This window comes from Centropristis striata, chromosome 15 (genome assembly GCF_030273125.1).
Source record: "Centropristis striata isolate RG_2023a ecotype Rhode Island chromosome 15, C.striata_1.0, whole genome shotgun sequence".
In the NCBI taxonomy this organism is placed as follows: Eukaryota; Metazoa; Chordata; class Actinopteri; order Perciformes; family Serranidae; genus Centropristis; species Centropristis striata.
The window spans coordinates 13758381-13784445 of NC_081531.1; the positions used below are offsets into that span (position 1 = coordinate 13758381).

The 26065-nt window shown below is 39.0% G+C and overlaps 3 protein-coding genes across 4 annotated transcripts; all 3 read right to left on the reverse strand.

Annotated features, from left to right (window-relative positions):
* Positions 1-819: 819 nt before the first annotated feature.
* On the reverse strand, positions 820-3745 carry rom1a (retinal outer segment membrane protein 1a). Its single transcript, XM_059352178.1, has 4 exons — positions 3564-3745; positions 1758-2188; positions 1406-1652; positions 820-1083 (listed from the first exon to the last, which is right to left on the reverse strand). Exons 1-4 carry the CDS (start codon positions 3711-3713, stop codon positions 886-888), a joined length of 1026 nt encoding a protein of 341 aa, XP_059208161.1. The 5' UTR covers positions 3714-3745; the 3' UTR covers positions 820-885.
* Positions 3746-5039: 1294 nt separating this feature from the next.
* Positions 5040-9643, reverse strand: si:dkey-273o13.3 (uncharacterized). The gene is made up of 7 exons (XM_059352132.1): positions 9147-9643; positions 8628-9084; positions 8303-8331; positions 7860-8021; positions 7333-7399; positions 7004-7108; positions 5040-6709 (listed from the first exon to the last, which is right to left on the reverse strand). Exons 1-7 carry the CDS (start codon positions 9641-9643, stop codon positions 5903-5905), a joined length of 2124 nt encoding a protein of 707 aa, XP_059208115.1. The 3' UTR covers positions 5040-5902.
* Positions 9644-15308: 5665 nt separating this feature from the next.
* Positions 15309-20738, reverse strand: zfpl1 (zinc finger protein-like 1). 2 transcript variants are annotated; one of them, XM_059352407.1, is made up of 8 exons: positions 20580-20738; positions 18017-18129; positions 17813-17924; positions 17395-17588; positions 16988-17066; positions 16685-16876; positions 16409-16532; positions 15309-16301 (listed from the first exon to the last, which is right to left on the reverse strand). In XM_059352407.1, the coding sequence occupies exons 2-8, from the start codon at positions 18116-18118 to the stop codon at positions 16115-16117; spliced, it is 990 nt and encodes a 329-aa protein (XP_059208390.1). In that variant the 5' UTR covers positions 18119-18129; positions 20580-20738; the 3' UTR covers positions 15309-16114. The 2 variants fall into 2 exon arrangements, with proteins under 2 accessions (XP_059208390.1, XP_059208391.1); XM_059352408.1 differs by having other exon boundaries at positions 18017-18124; positions 20580-20715.
* Between the last annotated feature and the right edge of the window lie 5327 nt (positions 20739-26065).

Consider the following 26065-nt stretch of genomic DNA (forward strand, 5'->3'; position numbering starts at 1 on the left):
TTACATTCACCTGACGCAGGTGCCTAACTGCCAGGTCAGCAGGTTGAGTATTAACAAATAGGATTAAAAGCTTTAATAAAGGTGTCGGAATAGAGGACACAATTGATGGCTGCAAGTGACATAGCTTATATTAATCTTCATAATCCATTAATTTTACTTTCACTGACAGGGAGAAGAGAGGCAGGGAGGAATTAATAACTTGGAGCACCTGTCTTGTTATGGAGGTTGACATCTGACATGCTGAGTAATATAAAGTCTGCATGTCATAAGAAAAAAATGAACAATAAGTGACTCCACTCCAAAAGGCAATTAGTAACCTTAGCTTTAATAAATCATCTGTTATATTAGGCTATGTCATAGTCCTTTTGCACAGCACAGCATTGTGCCTCATGTCTCTCTCTAACATCAGCTTTACATCCTTGTTTTTTAAACCAAAAAATTATTTTTGTACACTACCTTGCCTATTACTGTTTACCCAGTGACTGATTGTTCTGCTGCTTTTGACATAAACGCGTGAGAATGCAATTAGCGATGCACATCACGATCAAAAGCATTGAAGTGACTTTGTGTAGTTGTAGAACTGTTTAAATATAAGAAAGAAGGGCTTACTATTAAAATAAAAAACAGAAAATAAAACAAAAATCACGGTGTGTTGACAGATGAGGAATCATTTCTGCATATGGAATTTCAATAGGAATGTACAGTAATATAGTCAACATTTACTTTACTTGTAATGATCATCTGACAATAAAAAATACTATCCCTATATCGATGAAATTCATAGAAATTTGTGATCAATGTTCTGTTTTCAAATTTAAACAATTATAAGTTATTAGTTGCCTTTTCTGTGTACAAATATTTACATGTGTGTACATGATCTGTAGTTTAGGCTGGAGAGGGTTCGCCCTCCTCCACCTGGTTTTTAAGCAGGAAGAAGGTCAGGACAGGGTTCAGGTACTCCATGACGGTGTCTTGCACTGATTTCTCCAGCAGGTAACCCTCTGTTTCAATCTCTGTGTTTTCATTCCCTGCCAGTGCCTCCATAGAGGTCTGCAGGAACCGCAAGCTCACCAGCACAGAGGCCTGTGGAGGGAGGAAGGTGGAGAGATGAGGGAGCAGGTTACTCATTTCATAAATTGTGCACATCAGACACAGTAAATGAATGAGGAATCAATTGAGGTTTGCTTTCAATCAGGTCAGGATACAACTGCAATAACTGCGTATTTAACTTTCTATATAAAGCCTTTTGTATGCTTACTGTACATGCAGAATGATGTTATCACAGCACATTTTTCCCAAATCCAATGTTATTCCTTCATCATCTTCCAAAAAGCTCACCTTAGCACCACCAACTCTACTCTACACTAATCACTGTAAAAATATTGCAATTCTTCTCATCGAATACCTGTAACAGGAAGACTGACAGTACTCCAGCCCCAATGGTGTTCATGAGGCCCATGTAGTATTGCACCAGAGCTGCTCTGCAGCCTCGGAGGTAGATGTTGAGCTCCTCGGTTTGGTAGTCATAGTTATAGTGGGCTGAGTTGTTAGTGAGCTGATTCTGGATGCATGGTCGTGGAGAGCTGGGGTTGCAGCAGCTAAATGGAACTCCATCTACCAAGTAACGGCCATCCACGTTGCTCTTGACGCGGCTAAGGAAAGATATATTTCAGGTCAAATACAGATACAGTACAATAATCACATGCTTTTCCATAAAGATCCACAGAGACACCACTATAATATTATACACAACTTACTCTTTCACTTCCTTTGAGTTGAAATCAAGGTAGCGGTTGCTGATCCACTGGACCTCAAACCAGTCCCTGAAGTCACTGTTCCCACAACACTGAAAATCCATCTGCAAGCGATCCATGTTCTGTTTCTGGAAGCAGCGGCCTGGGGTGTCTGTGTCCTTGTAGAAGCGGATGCCGTTCCTCAGGCCAATCTTCAGAGAATTCTCCAGATTGCCCTTCATGGCATAGCTCATGATGACAGCTAGCAGCATGAGGACAGTGAAGAAACAAGAGACAGCAAAATAGGGCTTCAACATGGTCTTCCAGCGAGGGAATCGCCCGGCATCCAGAGCATCCTGACAGATCTTTGAAGCAAAGTAATTGATACCCAACGAGGCCAGGCCAACAATCATGAGGGTGTTGGGCACAATATGTATGTCGGAGTTATCCATTACCTGTCAAACAATAATGTAATTAATATATGTTAAGCCATTGTTTGTTGAAAGGAAACACATCATAACACACCTGGCTAAAACAAGGCATTATTTTTGAACCAACATGAAATGATGATGTATTACAATCTATAGTAATTGACATATATTTCCAGGGATTTTCTGGTAATTTGAGGCCAATAGCCACATTATTTCTGTTGATCATTCATTTCCAAACACCTACAAATAACAAATAACAGCTATTTTTCCTATTATGCTGGTGATGAACAAACATCCAGCCATAGCTGCAATTACAGACAGTTTTTTTCATTTTATTATGTCCAACTATTACAGCCTGAGTTTACTATCGTAAATTTTAAGTTACAGTTCTGTGGGTCTGAATTGAATTGACCTTTATTCATAAAGGAGATATCTTAAAATGCACTGCAGTCATTTTCATAATCAGCATTGCAGTCAGTCACAATTATTCATCTCAGTTTAATCAGAGTTTAATGAGCACTGAGCAGCTCACTTCAAGCCGTTGAGGCTCAGCTGTGTTGCTCAAGGGCACCTATAGTACAGTAGCTGCAGCTGCACATGTTACTCTGTCACTCGGCCCAAATTTTTCTTTTAGGATCAACAAGTACATTGTTTACATCTAAAGTGATTTTTTTTCGTGCAAAAAAGAAGGACATTTGAACATTCTCTTCTAAGAAGATAATAGTTTTTCAAATATGATGTTTTTGAGACAGCAAATAATTTCATTATGCAAAATATTTAAATGTCAGAAAAAAATGAATCCAAATAAGCTAAAACTATGTGGGTTTTATATTCATGCAAAGTTGTAATGATGGCCTTTGTGAGAAGGGATTAGGCTGATTAAGACTGACAGAGCCTGGTTTATTATATGATGAGTCAGGATCCAAAGTGGGTCACAGGTGTATTTGCCTCTTGTTGGTCTACAGCAAGGACATTTCTTTAATTTGTCCTTTCAAGACACTTTTCCCATTTTCATGTTTTCACCTAATATGATTGTGCCAACAGTTTAAACTCAGGACAGGCACAGAAGGTACCTATCAGGTGTTCTTTTTGTTATTCATGTAAATCAGTACATCAGTGTGTAATCAACTGAATGGCATTGCAGAGGCAGTTTATGTGTTATCTATTCTGTCTGTCACAAGCATAATTAGACCAAATTGATTTTCTCCCCATATGAACACAATTAGAATGCTCAAAGTGATATATAATTACACTGAAACATCATTACACATTACTGTAATAACAACACAACCAACTGGTGTAATTTGTTTATAAGTTATATGTGAAAAATAGTCAAAAACAACAAAACTTTGGAAATTTGAGCTAAGCTTCAAAGTCCTAGAAGGTAAAACATGAGTACCTCTGCCCTCCTGCGGAGCTCCGTCTTCAGTATGCACCCCAGGGTGAAGGTGATAGCCCCGGCAACTGTGGCACACCAGGACAGGAGCCACAGTCCCTGGGCTAGCTTCACCCTTTTCTGAAAGGGGAACTTCATCTTCATCACCACCATGGTTGCAGTGAGGGAATCCGAGGCTTACCGGGGGAATAGGGGAAGGAGAGCGACAAGGCGACGAGGGCCGATGCTGTGTCTTTGTCTGCAAGGAAGAAGGAGAGGTCAGAGGCAGCACACTGCAGGCTCAGAGATGATGACTAAATTGAAATTCAAACAAAACTGAAAAATAATCTGATAACAACAGAGCAAGCACAATCAAAACACAGTTAATAACTTTCTGAGAGAAAACTTTTATCCAAAAAAGCCGTGAAAAAATCAACTGAGATTAGCGCAAAATCCTTGGATAATTAATTTTTTCAGCTTCAAGTGGTGCATATAAAATTAAACATATGTTAGTGCATCAAAGCTTACCTTATTTTTCTCCCCAAAAAGTGCTGAAAAAAGTCCAGTTATCTCCACCGACCACTATGTGCTGTCCAGTGTGCCACACAGTGGATTTGGCACACTGGATTTGGCATACCTGGATGCTGCGAGCGTCTTACCACTAATGCTTACCTATCCTATTAAAGTGGTCTGTGAATCCAGGCCATTGTCTGCTCAGCATCCATCACTCATACAGAGGGACGTGGATGACAAAACAAATTGAACCTGACAGGGAGAAGGATATCGTTATAAGCCGCTAACTGTGTAACACTTTTCCTCACAACACAACTTTGAATGCACAAATAAACTGGAACAGTGAAATAGAAAAAGAAAAATCTATAATTTGTATTCAAGTAAATAGATTATTTTGTTCACATTTTATCATAGTATTATCTTTTGAAAGATTTCATTAATTTCCTATTGCCCTTCTCAAGAGTTGAAAGTAAAAAAGATTGTGTGGTTTGAACTTCTAACCTCTGCTAATCTAACTTTGAGTCTATTTATTACTGTTTAGTACAAGACTTGGCATCTACACCAATGACTATATAAAAGCTGTGAATGTAGCCAGTGTGACATCACTGATCTGTTTGTGGACTACTGTTTTAATGACCCAAGTGTGGCATTTTGGCAGTTGCCATTTTGTCTTTTTGGAGCCGTTAGTTAAAACATATGGATGCAAAGGTGGACCTGACTGAGAAACCAAAAAAAAACTATGTACGTCTACCTAAAGTGGATATCAGTTAAGGTAAACCAAGCTCATGGTGATGCTTGAGGAAAAGTTAAGGGATCACTAGCTTCATTAGAATTGATCTTCAGGTCACCATCGATGTCTGTGCAACATTTCAAAACAGATCTAAGTGGTGTTTCAAACAGACTGTAAGACCATCAGACTGACACCACCATCAATAGAGCCACATTGCTATCACAACGGAAATAAAGCAAATATAAATTATGGTTTTATTTGGTTTATTAGATGTTACATGAACAGAGTTACATAGATGACATTTACATAAGATGTTAGATTGCAAGAATTTCATTTTCAGGTCAGTTATTATAACCAGAGGAAATATATGCTTTGCACAAAGACAGGACCATTTTGCATATACACATATTAAAAGTTAATTTATAGCTGTATTTATAAGTATACATTAGGTTAAATAGTACATGCTAAGACTACATTTTACAACAGGGAAACTGATTAACAAGAAAGCACTGAAAAATTTTAAATTTTTTGTTGTTGTATGTTTTTAGATCGTGCTTAACACTAATCACACAGCATTAAACAATGCATTCAACTGTGCATAATTGTGGCTACCTACACAGGAAGTACATCTTTTGTGAATACATAATGTTACTGCACAATAAAGCAAACAGAATAAAGACATGAAAGGAAAGGAAATGCCTACAGTATATCTGTATTATACACAAAAATATACATTAACATGTTTCCATCATATGAGGAAATATAGGCTGTTGAGGATGTTTCAAGGTACAGACAAATATAGCTTATGCTTAAGGACCTATATTATTAATCTTCCTCCAATTCCACTTGACAAATGTTGGTTTTATTGAGCGTATGTTTTATAGGTGTGGTTAAAACTGTAATGTGTGTTGAATATAATAAGGTAATATGATTATTTTGAGTGCATTCAGAAAACAAATGAGGGAGTCCAATGTACTGTCTGGAAAGTTTCCTCAAACCACGTGTTAATTAGAAGGACTGAACCACTGAGCCATTGAAAAAACCCTAAAATGAACCTTTTATTAGATGAAATATGAACAATATGATTTTAGCCACAGTGAGCAGTGCACTCATGTTTCTGTCACAGCTGTGTTCGCTCCCCTTTCAACACCTCGTCTGGGATCCCTCCTGTCCAGCCGTGCACCTCGGCCCTGCCCTGCCCTTGTCCTTCACTCTGCTGCGGTCCACTAATGATGTGGTTGAGCATCTGCTCAGCTGACTGCAGGCCTGTCAGGCTGCTATCTGCCTCTGACATCCTGCTTTCTGTCGGCCTTACAATAGCCGCATCCCTGTCGTTGCTTATTCTCCAGTGATGAATGATCTCATTATCTAAATCGACGATAGTTTCGGCCCCTCGGTGGTGGAGGTCCATCATGGCCTCCGTGCCTCTGAGCTCCTTCTGCATGTGATGGCGTGCGAGAGGGATTTCCTCCAGGCTGGCTGACCGGATCAGGATGGCAGAGCCAAGATTTGGACTTGTGGTGATCCTGTAAGTGCCCTCACCTGTCATGCCATCAGACAGGTTTTCGTTATGAAGGGTGAACTGCAGATGAGGTATCTGCAGAGGCCGTGGAGAGTGTTGTCTGACAATTTCCTCGCCACCTGACTCACTGTCTTTGTCAACATCTGGTTCCCGGTGTCTCCATACTTGACCTCTGTTTGATCCTGTCAGTATAAATCGGGGGGTCTCGTCTCCCATCTCTGACCAGTCAGATTCCTCCTCCTCTGGAACTGACCCCAGAGATTGCTCCTGCCCACCGCCTTTGGCCTTTTCGTAGTTATGGTTGTCCATGAACTCAGCCGGAGGGGGAGTGATGGGAGGCACCACCTGATTCATGGCATCATCTGACTGAATATAGAGGTCAGTTTTGTGTAGCACTGATGTTACCTACAGGAAGTAGAGGTTAAAATTAATTGAGTAAAATGTCCCAAGTCAAAGATGAAAGTATTTTTATATCAAAAAGCAAAAACGTCCTAATACTGAATCCATTATGAGCAGTTATATCAATATTTCATTATTTCTTGGTGTGACTATTCTTGCCTATAGAGACCAACAGAAATGATAAGGAATACCAGATTTTTTTCAGTTGTGGGGGGTGCCCTTTTCCAGTTTCTCTCCCCTGCCTCTGAATTTGTGAAGTCACTGTCTGCCTAGACTTTAAGAGGGAGGTAAAGATCTTACATTGAATGTTTCCACACTGTTGGCAAATTTTGCATCAGCGAGCTGCTCCGTCAGTGCTGAAATATGCCGCTTCAACCTCTCACGTTCTCCTTCCATAGTCTGAGCCTGGCACACAAAGTACAGGAAGCACAGTAAAACTGCAGTGAGTGTGGGTTTTCCATCAAATTATTCCCTCTTGAGAGTTTTAATTACTTTTACTGCTTAGTCAACCTAAACAATGCAGCAGAAAAAGGCTCCTACATATATCAAAACATGTTTCTGTAACTATTTTCAGGTTTATCATCATTCTGGCTCGCACACAAGAAAGAAAGAAGTGTTTCCGATCTCACCACTGAATGAAACCTTTGCTCTAGAAGACTGTTAGTCTGTTGTGTGGTCGAGCAGTTGTCATGTAGTCTGACATAAGGCAGAGAAGGAAAGAAAGAAGTTAATCAACAACAGTAGAATATATTACAGTATACATAGTATGCACATAGTATGCACATTGTATGACGTTACGTAATATAGCAATGCATTAAATTGCATCTTGCATAAGTCTAATACATGAGACAGATAGTAAACAGGAGAAACTAATTTCAAAGCTGATTTTAGATGATAACAGATCAGGGCTGGCAGATTGAGCTTTGTTCACACTGATCCGATCTCTCTCCGTTTTTGGTTCCGTATATATTGCATGGGCCCAATTTTATAACTCTGGTTAATTGATTGAGGAATGTATTGATTCTATTCTATTCTATTCTATTCAATCCACTTCTATGTTATCTATCTATCTATCTATCTATCTATCTATCTATCTATCTATCTATCTATCTATCTATCTATCTAGAAGAAAATGTGTTTTCTGTACATTAAATACCTCCGAAACTTCTCTGTGATGTTGCTGAGCTCCATCCGTGTCCTCTGAAGCTCTGCCTCCAAAAGCTTTTGGCTGCTCATGAATTCCTCTCCTAAACACTCCATCCTCACTGCTGTCTTCAGTAGACTTTGATGCAGACCTTGATTCTGCTCCTGTAGTTTCCTATCATGATACACAAACGAGAAACACAATATAGCGTGAAAATGTATGTAAGCATTTGATGAATTATTTTAATAATTCTTAATCCATTCTTTCATCTGTCCAATTATTCTCATTTTACCCACCGGGTCTAAAATCACGCAGGTCAGTGTTTTCTATGATATTATACAAAATATTTTGAATGTGGAACCAGTAAATCTCTTTACATCCTGATTGTCACTTGGACTCACCATCACTATTACCAGTTAACAAACACAAAATAATAACCAGTATATTACACTTACATGATTCTACCCAGGTCATGTGTCTTTTCCTGTAACAAAGACAACAGAATTACTTGACAATACTTCATTCTGATGATGCCATTCATGTTGAACTTCACTTGGGGAATGGTTTGTGCATGATAACCAATCTATTGTCCTGTAAAGACTAATCTAGTGTTCACTGTGACGTGCACGCTGGTGCCCAAATCAATAGGCAGCAAATGAGTGGAACATTTTTACATAACCAGTTAATCAAGCATGTGCAGTGTAACAAGGCAGCTATTGACTGGCCAGTAATGACTTTATGAACATGCTGTAATAATGAATGAGCAGAGAAATGCCATACTTTATGTAATGATGGGCCACTGAAGCTTGTACGCTCTTCGTCCTGACTGGAGGGGGCGACAGTGCTCCTGTTAGAAACAGCCTCCAGCTGCCCGCCAGCGGAGTGTTGCTTTGAATGAGTGCTGTGGTCCTCAAGGTCACTGAAGACACTCGGGTCATTATTCTGAGAGAGAGGCTGGGAGAAAAAATCAGGAGGATGCTGGTGGTCTGGACTGTGGTGGTCTCTGTGACGATTGTCTGGACAGTTGTGATCTCCATGGTGATTGTCTGGACTGTGGTGGTCTCCATGGTGATGGTGATGAGTTTTGCTGTGGTGGTCTCCATGGTGATGGTGATTCTCTGGACTTTGGTGGTCTCCATGAAGATTGTCTGTTCTATGGTGGTCTCCATGGTGGTCTCCATGGTGATGGTGATGAGTTTCGCTGTGGTGGTCTCCATGGTGATGATGATTGTCTGGACTGTGGTGGTCTCCATGACGATTGTCTGGACTGTGGTGGTCTCCATGGTGATGGTGATGGGCTGGACTGTGGTGGTCTCCATGGAGATGGTGATGAGTTTCGCTGTGGTGGTCTCCATGGTGATGGTGATGGTCTGGACTGTGGTGGTCTCCATGACGATTGTCTGAACTGTGGTGGTCTCCATGGTGATGGTGATGGGCTGGACTGTGGTGGTCTCCATGGTGATGGTGATGGTCTGGACTGTGGTGGTCTCCATGACGATCATCTGGACTGTGGTGGTCCCCATGGCGATGGGGATGGGCTTGACTGTGGTGGTCTCCATGGTGATGGTGATGGTCTGGACTGTGGTGGTCTTCATGACGATTGTCTGGATTGTGCTGGTCTCCATGATGATGGTGATGGTCTGGACTGTGGTGGTCTTCATGGCGATGGTGATGAGTTTCGCTGTGGTGATCTCCATGACGATGGTCTGGACTGTGGTGGTCTCCATGACGATGATGATGAGATTCATGGTGGTGGTCTCCATGGTGATGGTGAATTGTTGGGCTCTGGTGTCCATGGTGACGTTCAGTGACTGGGTGGTTGCTATGACGCCTGTGACCTGAACTGTGGTGGTCTACATGTTGATGTGTTGGGGTGTGGGGACGTTTATGATGATGACTTGTGATGTGATTGTCTCCATGGCGATGATGATGGTCTGGACTGTGGTGATCTCCATGGCGAGGGCGATGAGAAGGGTTATGATGGTTGCCATGGTGATGATAATGCGATGCACTTTGGTGGTCTCCATGGTGATGATTTGGGCTGCAGTTGTCTCCATGGTGATGGTCTCCAAAGTGATGGTGATGGGATGTGTTGTCATGGTGTCTGTGGTGATGAGAAGTGTGCTGGTCGCCATGGTGATGAGTGGGGCTGTGTTGATCTTCATGATGACGGACCGGACTGTGGTGGTGTCCATGGTGATGGTCTCCATAGTGATGGTGATGAGAGTTGTTGTGGTGATCACCATGGTGATTACTGTGGCTGTGCTGACTGTGTTGGTGTCCGTGGTGATGGCTGGTGCTGTGGTGATCTCTGTGGTGGTGGTGGGAACGTGGACTACAGTCACCATGACGATGATGATGACTAGAGGTGTGACGGTCTCCTTGGTGGCGGTGGCTATGCTCAGAAGGCGACAGTGAGCGATCACGAGACGTCTGAGACCATGAGTTAAGTCTCTTCACACAGTGTGCGTCAGGGCAGCTGCTGTGCCTGTGGGCCGAGTGCTGAGACGAGCCTGACTGGCGCTGACTCTGGTGTGAAGATCTGCCGCGAGAGAGTCGACCAGAGTGTTTGCTGCTGTGGGAATGCTTGCTGGAGCCGACTGAGTCTGCACTGGCACTGCTCTGCTGTCTTTGTGTCTCTGTGCTTCTGTCCCTCCTGCTGGACCTGACTGAGGCCTGGCCTGGGCTGCAGGGTCTCTGGGCATTTGTAACCCCGAGAGTGGTGAGCCTCATGGGGCTGAGCACCTGCCGAGTGATCTCATTAAGGAAGGCAGAGAACTTCATTTTCTCCTTCATTAAATTCTTCCTGGCTTCACCTTTTCTCCTCTCCAGTTCATTTTCATCTTCATTCCCATGCAACTCTCTGTCTTTGGGTCCAGTGAGAGCCTCCATTGATTTGGCTTTGCGGACATTTCCATCATTTCCTGAGCCTCTTGTAGACCTCCGTGTCTTCTTCAGGGTGCCCTGAGTGGAGCTGCTGCAAGAGGACTTGCCTTTCTCCTGTTTCTGTTTGGCAGAGAGTCTGTTATGATGACTCCTTTTATCTATTAATGGGGCTGTGTCGTCTTCTTCTTCAAAGTACTTGTGTTTCCTGGAGATATCAGTACAGGACTGAGAATGCTGGGGCTTCTTAAGTAGACATCTATCTGAGCACACACTGCTGGACTCAGAGGACAGGCTGGAGGAAGAGGAGGATGGTGAGAAGGAGGAAGAGGAGGAGGAAGAGGATGAAGAGGAAGTGGAGGTTGAAGAGGAATTTGATGATGATGAAGAAGAAGAAGAAGAAGAGGAGGAGGATGAGGATGAAGAGGATTCAGTTGAGGAACTCAAGGGAGTCTCTGAAAGGGAAAGATGGCGATGGTTCTGCTTGCAATGGGAATGGTGGGAATGACGAGTCTTGTCATCACATTGGTGATGATGCTCGGGGGGACGATCCCCGAAAATGCTGTCGTCAGCTGTTGAATGGGTGCTATTTAAAAAAGAAAACATGGGTGTTAATACACACTGGATACCAATGCAAGCCTAAGGAAAGCTAATGATAATGATAAATATTTTTGTAATAGCACAGTACAAATATTATTAATCAAAACCACTACAACAGATTAACTTGGACGCATACCATACATCTTTTTGACATTTGTTCTTTTTTAATGTCAAAACAAAAACTAAATCAAAACAGAAGACTTATCTTAGTCTAATTTAATAGATTATATACATAAGGAAAGGCAATAAACAGTGGAGAGTAATTCCACACTTACTCATGGCTTTCATTGTCATCTGACTGATGTAACTTCTGAGGATGACGACGGCCTTGATTTTGGTGATGGTGCTTCATTTGTTGGGATTTTGAGTTAGCAGTCTTTCCGTGCCTGTGGTCTTTTTCTGCACGGTCGCACATTTCAGACTTATGACCTTTGACGCCTCTAGTGTCCTGATGATGATACACAGGTCTGAAATATTTCTCCATCAACTGGCGCTGCAGCTGTGATTTTTCTGTCCATTTACAAAACATGGAAATACATTTTAATTCATACTGCTGGTAAATACAAACAAGGTGATTACCTAATATGTGATCATTAATCACTACTTCATAAAGCTATACTATTTTTTTTAATCAAACATAATTAATGCAGTGCTTCATGCAGTCAAAAAAGGCGAAAATGCAGCTTTGTAAAGTTACAAGAAATGCTATCATACTTTCGAAAAGTTGTTTCTCATGCAAGTTCAGAAAGCAGTTACAGAGAAGTGAATTCAGATATTTGTTTAATCTACCATGCAGCCAACAGCTGTACTTACGTCCTCAGTGAAGCCACAGGAGTGAAACAGGCAGTGGTGTTCATTGAACACAATAACTTCTCTCTGTGATGCAACGTCGAATTGAACTGGGAAGCATATGTGAAACCCACACACACCCACACATCAATATGTGCTCCTGTGCCATCCAATTACAGAGGGGGCAGTTGGTGCACGTGGCTATCTTGGAACTCTATTGAATACTGTTGCTGGGATATTTCAAGCATGAATGGGACGTCCCGGTGGCTCACTGGCTCACTAAGGCCGAGTCCTTGTTGCTGCAGACCCAGGTTTGAACCTGGTCCAAGGTCCCTTTGCTGCAAGTCTTCCCCTCTGTTTCCCCCTTCCATTCTATCTGTCACTATCAAATAAAGCATTACATTGCCAAAAAAAACAACAACCAAAAACATGAATATTATGCATATACAGTACAACTTCAAATACAAAGAGATGATCATTACAAACTGTACATTTGTATTAACTACATTTATACAAACATTCCTATGTTGCATGATATATGGAAGTCCTAATGTCTAGGATCTGCATGACTGTACCATTAAAAAAATGGCTTCCAGCATTTATCGCTCAACTTATAAAGGGGTCTCCTCAGTTTGGTGTATTAAAATTAGCAGGGTAAAACTATCAGAGGTCAACTCTTCTGTTGAAGGCAGCCTGTATAATTTGGGTGGGTGTCTGTTGTTACCTATTTTTGTAATATTTCATTTCTTTTTTGAATATTAACTAAATTATGTATCACCAGTCAGAATATTTCAATGCTTGATTTGTTTATGGAAAATTATTCCTCTGGAAAGGCAGAGCTAAGAATCTTCAAATGTAATAGTATAAAAAAAGAATAATTCTTGATGTCAACAGATTATTTCCCTGCCTATAATTATTATCACAAGAACAGAGCTGAAGAACAGAAAATCTGCCTACAGTATGCATGTCAACTACAGTGTCACGTTATTGATCAGGATGTCCCTATTATGTCAGTGCAATGGGCAATCTAATAACTCAGAGTTATTGAGAAATACATTGAACTCCAATAGAGTGACAAAGGCAATTACACGACAAGGCAATATTAAACCATTCATGACCTTAACCATTTTTTTCACGTCAAGAAATATATCAGACAGTACAAACCATAGCTTTGTGGTGCCAGACCTGTCAACCTCTTTGTAATTTTGTAGCATGTCTCTAAATTGCTGCAGGCAGCTTTCCCTGCATCAATGTAATATGGCTCAGATCCACTGACAATCAATGGCAGACTCACACTACTGCGACTGTTTGGCAAACGCAATGGAAAGTTAGAGGAGGCAACGAACACTTGCACATGAACACGTGCTGTATTGGTGAATATTTATAACACCTATATCAACGCTTGAAGGCGGTTATTATGAGGATTCAAAAGGACAGCATGTGACAATCATAGGCACAATAATGAATGCATCGCTCCTCATGCTTAAACACAGTCAGTGTCCTATGAAATTATTTACTGAATGCATGTTTTACATGATTGTTATAACGTTCAGTCATATAACTGTATATATAATTATACATTTGTAAGAAGGAAATGGGGATTCTACATTTACTATTAAAAAACTCTGTTTCGAGTAAATAAACATTGCCTTGTCACAACGCAAAGAACTTTCATAATGGAACAACTAAAACTTCTGTAGTGAATTTGTTTAAATAGTAAATTGACTGAAGTAGTATGGTAGTAGGGTTTAAGGTTAGAAGTGCTAATAATTTATTCTGTTTTTAAAAAACAGCTGTGTGTCACAGAAACATAATACTGATTTTCATGAACACTGAACAAAACACAAAGCAAAAGAAAAAAGCAAATGGGCAATTGAGTAGTAATTGAACTGACTAAATAAAAACACAGAGAGCTAACTCATGCATGTTGAGTATTATGCAACAAAATATTTCTAATCAAATGACATATGATAGTGTAGGATTATTAGATGAAGATTTCTCAATAATTAGTAAAATGTCATTCTCATATGTAAGAAAGAACATATATAGCAATTGTAGGTTCACATTGACAAACAAAAAGAAAGCATTGTTATTGACGTAAATATATTAAACAGTAAAGGTTATAGAATTGCAGCCCTTCAAAGCCACTGAAGTATCAGAGATAGTTGGTCCACAGACCAGACCTTGGGCTGTTTTATCACTGAGCTCAATGACCTCCAACATTACCGTGGAGGTCCTGAGCGGGATGCACCACCAGGGGGAGTAGCTTACAAATATTTGTAAAGCAGTATCATAGCTGAGCACCACAAAGACTCCATTCATCAGGTTTTATCTCAGGGGCAGGTCTGACTGCTCTCTCCCACAGTAAAAAGGAACATGATGTTCAGCTCAACATGGGAGGAGTGTCTAAATTCCAACTTCACCTCCTAAAAGTTTATTTATTGGTTTAGTTTATTCCAATTATTTATTTATTTTTCTGTACAATTCATCGGGGATATACAAAGCATGCACAAAAAACATTTTCAATGAACGTTTTTTTTCAAAATTTGCTTTCTGAATTTTACCGACGCATCTTTTGAAAATGTTGGAAATCTGAACACAAATATAATTTCTAAAAAATACATTTTGCAGGAGTTTGAATCGCAGGTTGGGTCGCCCTTTCAAAAACAAACAAACTTAGAAATGTCATTATGACGTTTAATCCCACAGGTGATTCATGATAATCAAGGTGGTCTGAGCTTAATACAAACCTTGACTTTAACCTGCTACTGTTCAAATAAGGTACAAACTGCCTTATCTTTGAAAGCAATTTTTTTTTTAATTTTGAAGACAGATAAGAGTGGATACTTGCTATTTTTTTAAAAGTAATTATTCATAATGACAAAACTTAAGTGCAAGTATTGCTTTGTAAAGGAGGGCAGCAATTTGCAGGGGTTAAAGCAAGTAAAAGATATGTGAATCTGAAAAGTTGTAGTACAATGAGCCTGTACAATGTGATTATGCATGAAATCAGGCTTAGAGCCTGAGAACATATTCCGATGGTCTCTATGTCAATGGTCTGTTGCAGTATGCTGCACAGGGATCAGTGAATGGAATAACAGTTTTGCACAACAGTTCTTCTCTCTGTTGCCTATGCACAGCAATACAGAATGGGCACGTTTCATGGACTTTAAAAAAACAATACTGTAATCTGTAGTACTGACATTTAATAGACAGTCAAAAACATCAGGAAAATGTACATACAGTATGTATAGCAAATCTAAAAGCAATGCACTCAGTTTCAGAAGTAATGCAGACACCCATAAATAGTTATGTGTTAATTATGTGTTGGGTGTTTCTGATTCCAGTTGTGAGGGCCACACATTCTCTAAAGGAGAAACACACAAGAACACTCGAAGCAAAACAGCAAGTGGAATCAGAAATGGCCCCTCTTGGATTAATAGTTTTTTAAGTTGAATTGAATCAGTTTGTAACTGTGTAGACATGACTGAATGTTATGCTGCTGATCATATACATTCAGATTTTTTTTGCCAGAAATATATGTTCTTTAAACATCAATGTTTATTTAGTTTGTACTCAACTAAAAAAAAAATCAACTTAGAAAAATCACTGACATTAGTTAACTGGAATTGTAAATATAAATATTACCCCTTTTCAAAGCAACAATAACCGGATCCTTTGCCTATCTGCACCGGGCCTTGGTCACCTGTGCGTTGCTTTGCTTGGAACACAGGAAACCTCTGAATGTTGTGAGATATTTCATAGTCAGTGTATTTCTGGTCTGTCATGTGCATGAATGGCACCAGAGATTGCCTCCATTCTAAGAAAAAGAAAAAAAAAAAAAAGGTGCAGTGTCTCTTTCTCTTTTCCATTCAAGTTGGGTACACAGCTCCCTCTGCTGGGCTAACCATGTATTTGAAAGTCCCATTTCAGCTCGTTCTACACAGGCTTATATTGTGTAACACAGAAGGAAAAGTAGGAATCAATGCTTGTGATCAGTTTTTCCCCACACGGATGTTGGGGTTCAGAAGAGGATCTAAATTTGGGTCTGAGCCAGCGGAGGCACGTCCAAGTTTAGCCATGATGATGATCAATGTAAAGAATCCCAGAACACCAACAATAAGGAGCATGAAGACCCGCTGTTTCCAGGACAGAGACGTCCGCTTTCCACCTGTTCGATTTCTGAAACAAACAAACAAAAATGTAAAATTTTAGGGATCACAACAACATTTGTATAGTAAGTTATTCATAGTGTAAAAACAGACAGTTCCACAGATCATGATACTCACTTGAGAATTTGAGCAAACCAACTTAATGCTGGCCGTCGTCTGTACTTATCATCATCGAAGTCGATCTGTGTAACAGAGCTGTGGCTAATGTCCCGTGTGTCATAGATCTTTCTTGGTGACGATGCTGGAAATAAAAAAATAAAAAATCTATCTTTCAACATAGAGAGCAACATACTGTGATTAATGTTCGGTATGTGCAAAGTTTTAGGGCGCTTAAATTAAGATAAGCAGTACTTTCAGGAGGGAGTAGATTCAGAGGGCTTCCCATTGCTTTACCTGCGTGTAGTGTAATTGTGTCACAGGTTGTGGCTTTAGTGAAGTTGACCACAGCGTGCTCCTGCATATTTGGATCCCCATTTTTACGAGGACCTCCAACCTCTTCCTGTGCTGGAGGTGAGACAGAATTTGGTGGTGGGTTGAGGCTGGTGTTGTAAGATTGGCTGGGAAAAATGTTACTCTGTTCTTGTGCTGTGGAAAGACAAAAAAAAAAAAAAAAAAGAGTGTGAATAACACTTAAACAATACTGTCACTAATAAATGTGGAAATTTGCATCAAAAATAAAATGAGATTATGTCTCACCATCAAATGTTGACCAGTCAGTATAATCGGTGACATCGTTGGCTGTGGTCTCCTCAAGGACCCCAATGGGCTCTTCAATCTGTCAGTCATAGATGACATTTTAGAAATATTTTAGAGCATCGGTACAAATGCAATCAATTCGAAATTGTATATTTTTAGAAAACAAACGTTCATCAGTTTTAGCATTAAATATGTTATCTTTTTTCTTTTGAATACATGGCAAAAAGGATTAGAAAAGTATTGCATTTTTTTAATTAGTAGCTCAACATCCTTCAGGAAAAACAGCAAAATACTAATAATTTTTTCACTGCTAAATTTACATTTATAAATGAAAAAATGAGTGGTTTTCCCTTGATTTGTTTCCAGGAAGAATGTCCAATGTGATATCACCAACAGTAAGTGCTTACCAGCGGCAGCCCTAAACCAGCTCTCGCCCAGTTAACAGATGACAGCTGTTCTTTTAGCACATCAGCAATTGGGCTGGCAAGGTTTGAAGGGGGAAACAGTGGACCCTGACAGCTGGGACACTGGTATCCCGCTGGAGCCGTATGGAGAGGCAGCCGAGACGCCAAGTTATTAAGACAGGACCAATGAAACACATCTGTGGAACGAAAAACAGTTTTTCATGTCGCAGCAACAAGAGCAGGATGTCAATAATCGAAATACAAAACTCCATTCAACACTATTGTCTAGATACAAGTAGAAAGGGGTGTAAAAATATGATTTTTAAAAAATTCTGTTTAGCATTTCTTTTAAGCATCAGTGCTTTGCACAGCTGATGTTTCCCCAATGAGTTAATAATGAGCAGAAATGAGACATTCTTACCATAGCAGACCAGTCTGACAGTGTCTTGAGCGTTCAGTGGAGTATTACACAGAGTACAGTTGGGGTTGTAATCGCTGTCCTGGAGCCATTGCAAATATGACTGCACGATACACTGAAGGGCAGCAAGTGAAAATACAACATTTTAATACAATGTTACAAGTTTTAAACAAACATCCATTGTGTGGTTCTTGTTCACTCACTTACCTTGTTGTGGTTGGAGACCAGGCAATGCTCGCACACATTTACACGATGTTCGAAACAGAATAAATTGGTCACCTTTCTCTTCGGACACTTGCAGAGACCCATAGCCGCCTGCTCTGTGTTGAAGACAAACAAAGTGCAGGTTTGTTATGATTGTATACACTTAAAATTCCTTAAAGTGAGGATCCTCACTCCTCTTTACATTCTGTCTCCTCTGACTGTCTTCTTGTTTAGTATGAGCTGAAGATAGAAGCAAGAAGAAAGGGTCTTCATTTACAGGCAAGAGCATGTGACATTAAAAGGTTTGCACTGAATCTGTGTATCCTAAAGGCTAATGTTACAAAGCAGAGCAACACAATAAAGGCAAAGATTGACATGACTATCTACTCCCTTTTTCCAGCCTGGAAAAAAGACAGACACAATAAACAGGGCGGTGATAAACGTTATATCAAGATAGTAGACTTTGGCCATATCACATAGTCTTATGATGAGGTAAATAGTCAAATAGACAATAAAAATCATAATGTAGACATGCATCTTGTATCACCTAGAGATACGTTATGTCAATATTGGGTGGGGCAATATGACAATATATACCAAGAGATGATAAAAATGCGTCAATTGTCAGATAATACAATAATGAAAAAGGTTTATATGATATATCTGATTGTATTTGGTATTGTTGCAAATCAGTGCGATTCTTCTACTGCTTCTTGACCAACTTTCCCAAATAACTGACTTATTCTTAATCAATATCCCGATACAAAATTACATATACTGGGTTCAATAGGATTTATAATAGGAATATGACAGCCAGATTGCCCTGATGATCTATATTAGTATTCCCGAGGATTTCGGTAATCATGATATAGACCATTTTGTATTTCCCTGAACTTAAAAAACTCCATTGTGCTGGCATGCTAAACTGGAGATAATTTCTCTTCTTCTCTGAACAAGAGTGTTGGTGAGTGGGATACAAGATGGTGTGTACAAGAAAGGAGGTGTTAAAGTTGTTCAATAGGCCTATTTAAGATAATAAATTAACTTTATTATGTGTAGCACCTTTCATAAATAAGAAAGCAGCTCAAAGTGCTTCACAGTGTGGTATTAAAAAATAACACTTTTCTTAAAATGCTTTACAGTGTCATTAGAACAAAACACAATTAAAAGAGTAAAAGATACAGATTCATCGGCAGAAAAACAGCAAAATGGGAGTATTTTAAAAATGTCCCTTGACTTGAATGTAACAACTTACAATGCTGAAATAGGCTACATATAATTTAATTGTGCTTCAATTATTTGATTTGACAGTCAGTTGTTGACAGCATACAGACACTGACACAACAAGGCTGCTTAAATATAAATGGCACTTAATCATAATGCAAGTTTGACACTTTGCAGTTTGAGATGAATGAATGATTCTTTTTTTTAACCTGAACCTCTTTGAATATTAACCGACTACCTCTGTTGTGTAATGTTGTATTAGAAAAGCAATCTTGACAGTCAAATCTTTGTTATCGACAAATGGGTTTATATATCGTCACCCTGTTGAAATAATCACCTAACTAATTTTTTCAAGTTTTGCAGGAAACACAAAAATCTTCATCAAAAGTATGACATATGACATTTATTGATCATTTCACTCAAAAAGGATGTAACAAATGATGGCTATTGGCATAGTAATAACACTGTGTGTAAATGATGTAACTTAAGAGAAATAAATGACTTAGGCAATTTTTGAACATGCCTTTGTGACTTAAGCAAGATATGGTAACACTTTATTTTGAAGGTGTCTACATAAGATTCACACAAGCCTGTCAGAAACATGACATGACAAGTATCATGAGCATTAATGTTACTTCAAAGTGTCATTAATGTTCATGACACATGCCATGTCATGTTTATGAGACGCTCATGTCACTCTTATGTAGACACCTTAGAGTAAAGTGTTCCTAATATTAGTGTCAACAATAAAACACTGATAAACTAAACTGATAACTAAACAATCTACCTCTAGCTCTTCTTTGCTGGGTTCTTATCTGATGCCTATGAATGTGGCAAATTGTCAAAGAAGTGATGATCTTAAAGGGGTAAAATCACATGATCTGATCAACTGAGGATGTAGGAGATTTTACCATAGGTGGCCGGCGTCATGAGGAGATGATTTAGGCAAAAAAACAATTTTGACAAAAAATGGGCGATTATTTTAACAGCGTGACGAATTGTAACCTAGCACTAGATGCTGGTCAAACTGTCACTTAGTGTGATTTCTACTTTTTTTAAAACTGTAACAGGCTACAAATCGGATGTTGTTTATCGCTAATTTCACACAAGTTATCGTAGACATTTCGCTGTGACATTGGTTCGTTTTTCTGCTCTAACTTTATGGTCCGACACCGACTAACACGTCTTATCAGCGATAAAAACCTCAGTCATTTATCTGAGCTAACATTAGCTGCTACCTCAGCTGGAAGTTACCAGGTGAGCTAACGTTAGCGGGCTAATCTAGCTAGCTAGTAGAGTTGGAGGAAGTTGCAACGCAAATGATAAATAGTCACAAAGTTACCTGTCTGGCGGACTTTAATCACGTCCCGTTTGCTTCAGGTGATATTGTACGACCGTCATTTAAGCTTCCCTGTCAAATTCACATGTAAGGCGTCTCTAGAGGCTGTCATCAGTGAAGTTACCAGCAGCTAGCTGGTTACTTCCTCTCTCTGTTTATCTGCCACGTCTCTTCCGCTCCTCTGTCGTCTTCGTGGTTTGTTGCTTGTCATAATCTAAAAGCTGCACTCTGCCATCTAGTGAGCTGGAGGTCGTTTAAGGCCACCTATGGTAAAATCGCCTCCATCCCATAGACTGCTACATCCTCAGTTGATCAGATCATGTGATTTTACCCCTTAAGATAATGGCCTATGTCAAGTGTGTAACTTAAGCGGATGTATTATGCCTAAGTCAAAATAAAATGTGACTTAGGCAGTTTTTTGAACATGCCTTTGCGACTTCAGCAAGATATGGTAACACTTTATTTTTAAGGTGTCGACATAAGAGTGACATGAGCATGTCATAAACATGACATGGGATGTCCGCCATTGTTTTTCTTCAACTTTATTGAAAGTTGCAATACAAACAAGGAATTAGTTTTAGCAGTTCACATTGTGCAATAGTAACATAGTTCCACTATAATTACATATGATAGTACAAGGGTCAAAGGGAAAAAGAAGAAGAAAAGAAAACAGAAAAGCAAAAATAAAACTTTGGTGTGACAGACTTTGTAATCTTACATATAAAATGAAAGTTCTAGTTATTACTGTTGTGACAGGTTACTGGTTGAAAATATCTGCATGGATATTCATTACAGATATACATTTCTTACTAGTAATTAACTTAAGAGACTTGAAATAATAATCCACTTCAATCAAAAACAGCTTAAATGATGGTGATGAATCTTGTAATTTACATTCATGGATGCAAAATTTGATTTGATTTGATTTATTTTGGCACAGTTTTAAAAGAAAGAAAAGAAAGTAATAACAACAATAATACAAACAAGCAGTACTGAACGGGCCCTCACAGTACACGCGTGTCGGGGCATGCTGCCGTCGGGTGTGTGCGTTACAGGGGCCAGTCTATACCACCCCTATGAATTTCATTGCCTTAAGTGTTATAGTGTGGCCACGGTACCAAATATGAAATTAGACTGCCACCACAGTGCCACCTGGTGTTAATCTGACCAACCGATTTGGAGATATAAAATACTTCAATTTAAAGAGCGCCACCTAGTGGTCATCGGCCAAAATTTTGCGGAGAGCCTCAGGGGCTCATGGGGAAGTAGTAACCTGAGTTTCATGTCATTCAGACACACCAATGTGGAGATATGCAACACTTCTTGTTTTGTGTTTAAAATAGTGCCACCTGCAGGAAGTTAAAATTTAATAACTTGAGTATTCTTTGGGTTATCAAAATTATTTTAATAACTTTTTGTTATGAGGGTCCATAGATGCTGTGTGCAAAGTTTGGTGCAAAACGATGAAATTGCCTAGGAGGAGTTCAAAAAAGTATGCTGACGACATTTTGCAAATTTGCGGAAAAAAAACTTGTGGCCTATATCACGAGATTCAGCACAACTCAATGAAGAGTTTTTGTTTTGTTTAATGAAGGAATTTTCCCTAATAAAATATAGAGGTTGACCATTATACATAGTAACATACACAGTTTATTTTATTAGTATTCAAAATAAGTAATAATGTTTTTTTCCCCCTCTCAATGTTGATTTTATGTTTTGTTTTACACAGTATATATTTCTCAAGTTCTTTACAAAAAATGCACTACTGTTTGGGCAACCATAAAATAAATGAGTTAAAATTTCAGGTTTGGTTTTACAAAAGGTATATTTGTTATCGATGTCAAGGAATTTTGATATATTTGCCTTAGATTGGTATATGTTATGTAGTATTATTAAATGTAATTCTTGCCAGGCTTTATGCCAATCAGTATCCATAAAAACAGCATTCCAAAAGAATTTCCCTCTAGGTGTTATTTTCTTAGCATTGTAGAAACATTCTCTGATATGTTTATTAATACATACTCAGGATGTCAACACCATTTATTTAAAGAATGTTAATAATTGTTTTTCTTCTCTTGTTAAATGTGTGAACTGTCACTCCATGCTGCAGTGGAGGTGGCTCTGTTGTATTTTACACTCACAGGTGTTTAATAGCATCCGCACTCTCTGTGCAAGACATACTCTGACACTCTGAATTATGAATGTTGATAATATAAAACCTCATATATTTTGTGCTCAAGCTTCCAACAACCTTGTTATCTATTTGACATTGTATATACACAGGGAGATTTATCACTAGCAGGTAGGAATTCTTCATTATCCACACCATATGTCTCGCTAGCAACAGATTCTCTTGACACAAGTCTAGTTAAATGTCTATTACTGTGACATCTCGCGCTTCCATCATTTATATTTACACTTTAAGAACATTTCACAAGAATAGTCTCATAGGGATCTAGTCATAGAGATATTTAAATATTTAATTTTTCTTATTAATGTGTCATGTATGAATACGTAATATGCCCAGCCCAAACAAGCTTACAAAAAAACATTTCTGAGGGGGAAAAAAAGGACCAGCAACCAGTATAGCAACAAATTACACACAATAATAAAAACAAATACACAAAGTTAACTTAAAATCAAACAACCGTCCCACTCTGTCAATGTCAGTGCACTAAAACAATACTGGATTTTGTGTGTGTGTGTGTGTGTGTGTGTGTGTGTGTGTGTGTGTGTGCGCGCGTGTAATATATATTCTTAACTCATCATAATTAGGATAATACAGAAGAAAATGGCATTCATATACATTTCATAATTATGTTTTTTTACTGTATTCCAGCATATAATAAAACCAGCTGGACAGTTCACTTAAAAAAATACTGTATAATGTAGGGCTGCAGAATGAGTTTTTTTTTTTTCTAAATCCCAACGTGGACTAGTGCAATATCCAGATTGCAGGAAGGTGCAAAATTTGTTAATTTGAAAATAATTTAACATATTGCATGAAAAATGTTGGCTCTGAAAGACGTCTCAGCCCACAAATCACATTCTACAGACTTAAGAAAAAAGTCTTTGTTGGATAGAGATTCTCACAAAAAAGTCACACTGAGATCATTTAAAATTATTTTTTTTAATAACAATGAGAATAATGATGCAAAAAACACTTTCCTCCAATATCATCAACCATACTGCAATTGCAATATCTGTCAAATGAAGTCCTATAATGCAACTTTGTATAATTGGCATTCCTGCCCCTTTTTGCTGTGCAGTAAAGCTGTCTGTAATCATGTTAACTTAATCCCTCTCCAAGCAATAAGAAGTACAAAACAGATGCATATACACAGAGTATAGATCAAATTACCTACAGTGTGTGCAGGAATTCTTAAGTGTGGAGCAGAGGCATCAAACTGATGAATCTGTTATACTTTTCCCATTTAGTGTAATCACATTTCTTTCTTTGCTCGACAGCAACAAAACGGGCGCCTTGTGTTGTTGTTCTCTTGCCTTTTTGTACTTGGCAGGTTTGTGTCAGATTGCAGTTAGTGTGTTTAGTCAGCAGATGGTGTACAAACTGACAGCCAGTGAAGTATTGGCTACTACCAAAAGTACACAGAATGCTGGGTTCAATCGTTCGCCAATCAGCTGTGTCTGTGTAGATAAAGATATTAACCTTTCATCAGCAGAACAAACCCAGAAATTTAGTCATCACAGATATAGATTATGGATCTTCTATGTGTATGTGTGGATCTTTCAAATAAATGATTAATGCTTGTCTGTGATTCACTGCAATCCTTAATTAAAAGTAGTAAAAGACGGAGAAGAACAGATGTTATGAATGAGCAGTGTAGTTTTTCTTGCACTTATAAGTAGCAGATCTCTTTGATTTGACGCTGCTGTTGTCTTAATGAGCACATTTTGAGTCGGTGGAGGATGTCGGCCAAGTGTCATAAATGTAAAATGTAAATGGACGTAAAGAGATAGTAAGGGACTGTAAATGTATGAAATGACTGCCATAAAAACCTAGGCCATCCTTGATAGACATCTAACAGTGTTAGAATAATTCAAAGTCGCTACTTTAAAAAGTTGGGACTTAACAGCTCGCACATGATAGCTCTCAATCCAGCCATGACAAGCACTTTTTAAATGCATGGTAATGACATGGATGTGTGCCAGCCATGACGGTTCATATGCATAATAATGACTTTTTGTCTTTACAGTAACATGTATGCTTATGTGTGTCAATAGCCATGCATGTATTTGAGAATGAAGGCACAATTTTTTTCCTTCACAGTTCACTGCACATGTGAATTGCCTGTAGAGGGAAGCGATGGGAGTAAAATGGAAAAATGAAAAAGCAAAGCAAAAAACAGCTACAGTCCAAGAAGAGCAAAGGAAGGAGGCAGTGATGTTCTGTACATCGTACAAGCTCTAAAGCACAGAATCACATTACGCTGCATGAAATGCAAAGTTGATTAATGAAGCATTTAGTGGAAAATCCTACTTCAAATTTTACACTGGAGTGGAAAAAATACATTTGCAAATTAATTAACTTGCTCTATATCCATCCTTGTTACAAGATGTTTCTGTGTATAGGCAGCTCTTAAAAAATAACACTCAAACATCTCTGGATTCATGTGTCTAACCCCTAGTGGCAAATTGTTTAACTTCTTTAAAGAAAAAAATGAATATTAGACTAAATGACTTTGTGCAAATGAACTTGCAGTGTCCTCTGTGATGACCAGACACACATATAAATCACTGACAGGGGGTAAGGACATGTGGAAAGGGCATTTGAAAAGCACTGAAGCTATCAGATGGAAGGGAAATCTAAAGACAAATGACAGAGGCACTGGAGGACATATCAGGCCTGGAGCTGAGGCAGCTGGGGCTGAGGTGACTGGAGAGGTTGTCGGTTGGGCGGGGCATTGATTGATTGAGTCTGGCAACTATTGATCAGCTATCAGCTCTATCTGTGAGGGAAAGCGTTAAGTTTCGGCCATGGCTTGTTACTGTTATGTTACTGTAAAGGGATTGGCCTTAAATCAGAGGGCTGCTGAAAATCCACACCGGAGTTAACATTAAAAATGTTAAAATGATTTTCAAAATACAGGCTGGTACCTACAACCTGCAGTTTCATTCATTCATGCAGCACTTTAGTGAGTCAGAGTGTGCATGGGTGGGTCAGGTCTGACACAGAAGATTTCATGTTTACAAATGTGACCAGAAACACAAATTCGGCTGTATTCACATTCCTGCCCATCTGCCCTCCACACAGAGGCACAGAGTGCTGTACAACAGCTAGATTTCTTATTTTACAGTCATGGAAAAAATGATTAGATCATTGTTTTCCCATGGTTTTCTTGATAATAACCAAAGTCATTATCAATAAAACCATGGGAAATGTCTAGATATCAGCTCTTAAATTAAACTCTTACAACCTATTTTTGTTGTTATTATTATATTTATCAAAACAAATGTACCTTTAGTTG

Coding starts and splice junctions, on each gene's coding strand:
- zfpl1 (XM_059352407.1), bottom strand. CDS start 18,118: ATGGGTCTCTGCAAGTGTCCGAAGAGAAAGGTGACCAATTTATTCTGT. Junction 17,589..17,812: donor TGTCAGACTGGTCTGCTATG/GTAAGAATGTCT, acceptor TTCGTTCCACAG/ATGTGTTTCATTGGTCCTGT. Junction 16,302..16,408: donor TGGTTTGCTCAAATTCTCAA/GTGAGTATCATG, acceptor TGTTTGTTTCAG/AAATCGAACAGGTGGAAAGC.
- si:dkey-273o13.3 (XM_059352132.1), bottom strand. CDS start 9,643: ATGGACACCAGAGCCCAACAATTCACCATCACCATGGAGACCACCACC. Junction 8,332..8,627: donor GTGGCCCATCATTACATAAA/GTATGGCATTTC, acceptor TCTTTGTTACAG/GAAAAGACACATGACCTGGG. Junction 6,710..7,003: donor ACAGTGTGGAAACATTCAAT/GTAAGATCTTTA, acceptor TACTTCCTGTAG/GTAACATCAGTGCTACACAA.
- rom1a (XM_059352178.1), bottom strand. CDS start 3,713: ATGGTGGTGATGAAGATGAAGTTCCCCTTTCAGAAAAGGGTGAAGCTA. Junction 1,653..1,757: donor AACTCAAAGGAAGTGAAAGA/GTAAGTTGTGTA, acceptor ATCTTTCCTTAG/CCGCGTCAAGAGCAACGTGG. Junction 1,084..1,405: donor TGTCAGTCTTCCTGTTACAG/GTATTCGATGAG, acceptor CTCCCTCCACAG/GCCTCTGTGCTGGTGAGCTT.